Source organism: Felis catus, chromosome A3 (genome assembly GCF_018350175.1).
Source record: "Felis catus isolate Fca126 chromosome A3, F.catus_Fca126_mat1.0, whole genome shotgun sequence".
Classification (NCBI taxonomy): Eukaryota; Metazoa; Chordata; class Mammalia; order Carnivora; family Felidae; genus Felis; species Felis catus.
The window spans coordinates 105056387-105062386 of record NC_058370.1 but is presented as its reverse complement, the minus strand read 5'-3'; the positions used below and the strand labels follow the sequence as shown (position 1 = coordinate 105062386).

At 48.5% G+C, this 6000-nt stretch overlaps 1 protein-coding gene and 1 long non-coding RNA gene across 2 annotated transcripts in view; one reads left to right on the top strand and one right to left on the bottom strand.

The window, feature by feature from the left end:
* Positions 1-202: 202 nt before the first annotated feature.
* Positions 203-4452, bottom strand: LOC109498268. The gene is made up of 2 exons (XR_006595785.1): positions 4204-4452; positions 203-533 (listed from the first exon to the last, which is right to left on the bottom strand). It is a non-coding gene; the product is annotated as an uncharacterized LOC109498268 (long non-coding RNA).
* A 45-nt stretch (positions 4453-4497) lies between these two features.
* Positions 4498-6000, top strand: part of SNRNP200 (small nuclear ribonucleoprotein U5 subunit 200) — a 28833-nt gene continuing 27330 nt past the window's right edge. Inside the window, exons 1-2 of the mRNA XM_003984289.6 lie at positions 4498-4671; positions 5184-5347. Coding sequence (XP_003984338.1) covers positions 4627-4671; positions 5184-5347 — 209 coding nt within the window. The 5' untranslated portion in view covers positions 4498-4626. The remainder of the gene's footprint in view (positions 4672-5183; positions 5348-6000) is intronic.

Here is a 6000-nt window from a genome sequence, read left to right as displayed (position 1 = left end):
GCCCCAAACACAGAACATTCTGGCACAGCCACCCAACCTACAACCGTGCTACTGGGTGCACCTGATCCTGGCAAACTGTTATCTTCTTTGTGGGGGGGCTAGAGTCTAGGAAAGAGCCGACAGTCATTCGGAACCAAGTTTGCTGTGTGGCAGGGCCATCAGGTAAGACCATTGATAGTAAAGCAAGGATATGACAAAAAAATGAGACCATTCGCCAGTGTTCGAGTCACAAACTGCCTCCAAACACAAAGTACTTCATAAATGCTTTTGAGAAATGCAGCTATGTTGGACGACACTTGATCCTTTCTACTTCCTGGTGGAGTTCTAGGTGCCCAGCAAGCCTACGGTAGGTAAGACGATCTCCGTTCCACAAGTGATGCCTAAGATTGCACAGCTGGTAAGGGGGGATGCTGGGATTTGAACCCCAGCAGTCTGACACAAGAGTCCATGCTTTTAATCACCACATCAAACTGCCTCTTGGTTAATGCGAGGGCATTGCTTCCTAAGGTGAAGACCTGGAAAGACAGCTGATCCTGTTGAGAAACATACGCCAGATAAATTAATTAGAAAACAAATTATGTCACTACATGGTTAAATCTTACGTGCATCTGCATATAGTATCTGTCTTGTTGCTGGTACAGCCCTGGAACCTAGCGTGGTGAATGGCACATAGGACACAATAAAATTTTGCTGAATGAAGAAGTGAATGAATGGAGTAGTTCAAAAGTGTGTGTTACTGGGTTACTGTTCTAGGCACATGGGATTTACTGAATCCCTTCTCCACATAGGACACTGTGTTTACTGGAGTTGTTTAATTTAGCCTCACTCAAACCCTGTAATGTGAATGTTCAATCCTGGGTCAGGAGGCATTTCACTACCTAATACGCAAGTTACCGGGAGCTTTTGGGCAACCCAGCACTCCTCTTTCCCAACCCAAGAGTTCAGGCAACCTAACAGCCTCCTGGATACACCAAAGACAATCACCAAGTGCCTTTGAATTTCACTCGCATTTCTAACATTTCATTACCCCTGCTGGTGGAACCCCCGTCAAGCACACCTAACCTCTTGCTCTGCCTTCTTCAATGGCCTCCCAGCTCTACTCCCTGTCTCTGGTCTCCCCTACATCCCACTCTCCCACCTACACATTGCCTAGTACTGTGAGAATGACCTTCCTCATACCCAGCTCTGTGAGGAAGCCCCTGTGCAGAGGGTCTGGAATGAGACAGGCTGGCTTTGAGGCAGGTGAGGCCAGGCAAGTCAGTTATCTTCCCTGCGCCTCGATTTCTTCATTGGTAAAATGGGGGAAATAAATATATCTAATAGGGCTGTATGGGGATTAAATGAGACCACGTATGCTAAAGTGGCACTTTACAAGTGCTTGCCACATGATACACGGTAGGGGTTTGTTTGTTTGTTTGTTTGTTTGTTTTCTTAATCTAAATGTTAGTCTCTCTAATCAAACACCTGCTATACAGATGCAAAAACAAACATAACCCTCCCAAACCGGAAATCTGTATGGCTTCCTATCGTCTCCAAGAATAAAGAAAAAGCTCTTTACAATGGCATTGTTTTTTCAAGAGATTCTGAATTATATCTATCCAAATTATTACACTGTTTCGTTCCTCACCTTTGGACTTCATTCATCTGAATTGTTCTTCACAGTTCCTAGAATATGTCCCTGTCTTCCTACCTTCCTACTTTTGCTGCTTCTGTATGCCCTTGAAATCTCCCCCACTCCCTGCCGCTACTGAAATCCTAGCCGTCCTTTACAGCTGCAAATTCTTGCTCATTCTCTCCAATCAGAAGGGACTTCTCTGATTTCTCACAACGCCCCCTTGTGACACTGACTGCAGTCAGCTTTTTTTTTTTTTCTTTTTTCTTTTTTTCTTCTGAGATGGAAGTTGATTGGATACACTGCAAGGGAGCAGTGGGCAGTAGAGCAAAGGAGAGACTGTTTGCCAGGAGGCAGTGTTGAGGGGGCTTTAGTTAGGAGGGGGAAAGGTGAGGAGGTATGGGGGCATATGGACTTTTCCTTTTCTGGTACTTTACGCTAGGCTTTTTAATTGCAGTTACCGGTACATTTCATTTGTCCTGCAAGACTATGTAACTTCTCAAAGGTTCTAAGTGCATCATTTTTCTCTGAGTCCCTAAAAGTGCTCACAAAGTTTAGCGCACATGTAATATTTGAGAGGTTAACTAAATGAAATAACAGATCTTAAGGTACAGAAATGCAGGGTCCAGGAGCCTGGGTAACCCTGTGTCCAGGCCTGGCGCTAGGGAGTAGTGAATTCTGAATCTCTGCAGAGAGGCAGCACGGTGGGGCACATATAGACTGGAAGACAGTTAAAGCTGAGCCCAATTTGTTAACGAACATCCCCCACAAGGGTCTGTGCATGTCAGGGTGCTCCTGGGTCCTTCAGCTTCCTGGGGATAATTCTGTTAATTTTTTTTTTTTTAAAACACCTTCACTGAGGGGTGCCTGGGTGGCTCAATTGGTTGAGTGTCTGACCTCGGCTCAGGTCATGATCTCGCAGTAGGTGAGTTTGAGCCCTGCGTTGGGCTCTGTGCTGACAACTCAGAGCCTGGAGTTTGCTTCAGATTCTGTGTCTCTCTTTCTCTCTGCCCTTCCCACACACACACACACACACACACACACACACACACTCAAATAAATGTTAAAACAAACAGACAGACACCTTCACTGAGGGGCACCTGGGTGGCTCAGTCCGTTAAGCATCTAACTTTTGGTTTTGGCTCATGGTTCATGAGTTCAAGCCCCGCATCAGGCTTCTTGAGGATGGTGTGGAACCTGCTTGGGATTCTCTCTCTCCTTCTCTCTCTCTGCCTCTCCCCTGCTCACTCTCTCTCAAAATAAATAAAAACTTAAAAAATGCAAAGCAGAATCCTTGAAATAGCAGCTTCTTTTGTGTCAGGTGGGTGACCCACAGGGTGGCCATAGAACAAAAGTCAGTCTTTAGGATTCAGATTTAAATAACCTTCAGTAAGCCCTCACCTTGATACATTCACTGGTGTTTTTAAACACACTACCTGATTTAATCACAACACTCATATGAGGAAAGTTTAATTGCCTCAATTTTAAGGATGACAAAATGAGGCTCACCCAGACAGACTAGGTAGCTACCTCAAAGTCACAATGCCACCGAGGAGCAGAGCTGCAGCAAGGACTTGACTGTCCCCTGGAAGTTAGACAAACAAAAACGTGGGCAGGGCTGCAAGCTACATGCAGAGCAGGGGGGCGGGGGGCATGCGTATCCTCTAAGGACAGCAAGTTGCTGACTAGCACTGGGCATGCAGGCCATGTAGGAATGTGGGTCTCATGTGGCCAGTATTCTGATTTCTCCATAGATGTTAAAAACCCAGATTTTTCATGAACTATCCCAATTTTTAAGTAAGGAGCCAACAGAGAGCCAAACAAAATACCCGTGCAGGGCAAATCTGGCCCAGGAGACTGCTATAGAGGATGAATGCCTTTTGCTTAATACCCATCTTCCCTTTCATTTCTCTTTCAAAAGCAAACAGACTCTAAGTGAGATAACCATTCAGTTATTAGTTGCCATTCCACAGGCGAGAACTGGTTCATTGTGGGTAGGAAGGCAGGAGTGCCTCCTGGCCCTGGGGCTTTGCCCTTGAGGAAGGAATTAAGTCACTGACTTCTAGGAGCTGTTCCTACCAAAAGGGCAGCTACCTTCACAATGTTCCTTGGGCTCTGCAAAAGAATGAGACAAGCATTTAGGAGCAAATAGAAGGCCCCAGCAGATCCAGAAGGAGGGTCTTGTAGGCAAGCATGGGTTTTAGGTGGGATGGGTGAGGGACAATTCTTCCAATCGTTAAAAACGTAATTGAAACCCAAAGGGAAGATACCAGTAATTCACACGCGCGCGCACACACACAATTTTTTTTTAACGTTTGTTATTGAGAGACAGAGCGTGAGTAGGGGAGGAGCAGAGAGAGAGGGAGACGAAGAATGTGAAGCAGGCTCCAGGCTCTGAGCTGTCAGCACAGAGCCCGACGCGGGGCTTGAACTCACGAGCTGTGAGATCATGACCTCAGCAGAAGTCAGACTCTTAACCGACTGAGCCACCCAGACGCCACACACACACACTCTTAAACCGCTCGCTGGGTGCTTCAGTTTCCTCAACCGGAAAAGGAGCTAATTAGGCCCTTCTTGCCAGTACAGCTTACAAGAGAGTGGCCAGAGTCAGGAAAAAGTGCGTAGAAAATTCTTGGGTTAGGCAGGCGTACGTTTCGCGGTGATGTGAAGAGGCCGAAGGCCGCAGCCCGAGGCGGGAAGCCTACGGTGGGTGGGGGGGAGGGTCTTAAGTCCCATGGGGGGGCTGGAACCGGAGTCTAGGGGTTCCGGGATTCGCCGCCCCGATTGCGCCGGCCACGCCCAGAAGGCCGCGCGGGTAAGCGACACACTCTCTCCGGAGACACGCCCCACCCATACTTCCGGCGCGCGACCCGGAAGCGGAAAGGAGCCCGTCTCCGTGCCTGTCCTGTGCGTCAGTCCTGCGTCGCTGGGGCCGGGCGGGAGAGGAGAGCGACTGCGTTTCGTGAAGTGCGGTGAGGGGAGCTGAGCCCTGAGACCCCCCGGCAGCCGCGGCCATGGCGGATGTGACCGCCCGTAGCCTGCAGTACGAGTACAAGGCGGTGCGTGTGGGCTCGGGGGAGGGCCCGGGCTAGGGAGCCCAGTGGGGAGCGGGAGGCAAGTCAGAAGGCCTGCAGGTGAACCACGAAAGCGGAGAGGAAATCAGACCCGGGCTGAGGTGGGGGGTACAGGATGACACGAATAGCCCCGCTAGGGTCTAGGGCGGGTGTTATGGGCTAAGAATTCCGCTAGGAGTGTTTGTTCCCTGTCCCCTCAGCGCTATACCCGCCCCCGTTTATTTCCCCCACCCAGCGAACCCAACGCTTTTCCCAGAGGTGGATTATTACGGGCAGTGCTAGGCACAAGGGTCGTTCCACTGATTTGATCGCTCTTTCCTCCCCCGCAGTCACATGGCGCTCTTTCATCTTAAGGAAAACCTCTTATTCCCACTGTGCGTGTCGGCACTCAGTTGCTCCAGTTCTTACTAATTTTGATACCATCAAAATTGTATTCCTGTGATACAACAAGTGGCCTTACTGGTGGCAGAGCTTTGATAGTATTTTGATGTTTTCAGAACTCGAATCTTGTCCTCCAAGCTGACCGCTCTCTCATTGACCGGACCCGGCGGGATGAACCCACAGGAGAGGTGCTGTCCCTGGTTGGGAAGCTGGAGGGCACCCGGATGGGAGATAAAGCTCAACGGACCAAACCACAGATGCAGGAGGAAAGAAGAGCCAAGTGAGTACCAGGGAGAAAATGATTTCTCTTCAGATCCAGAGTCCCTCTTTGCTTGAGCATTTGACCAACTTTTTTGCTGAAATGTTTGGTGCAAGATGAGACACGGGGGCAATCAAACAACTTAGTGAAGGTAAAAATGGAACGCGAGACTTAACAGGGTCTTTGGCCTCAATAAGGATACCTGAAGTGAGGAAACTTTTAGATCTTTTTCTAACGTATGTGTTTCTGGTCCATAGAGGGATCTTAATTTTCTCCACGATATTTTCAGGACCCTTGCTGTTCTCTGTCTCAGTAACTCCTTTTCTTCCATTATGAACTTCCCACCCTTACTTCTTTCTTTTGCTGTTGACCACTTCCTACTTTTGTTGTTATAGCTTAACGCTCAAGCATCCATAGTAAGAAAGGTTTTTTGTTTCGTTTTGGGTTTTGTTGTGTGTGTTTTTGTTTTTTGGTTGTTTTTTTTTTTTTTTAATTTTTTTTTTCAACGTTTATTTTTGGGACAGAGAGAGAGCATGAACGGGGGAGGGGCAGAGAGAGAGAGGGAGACACAGAATTGGAAACAGGCTCCAGGCTCTGAGCCATCAGCCCAGAGCCTGACGCGGGGCTCGAACTCACGGACCGCGAGATCGTGACCTGGCTGAAGTCGGACGCTT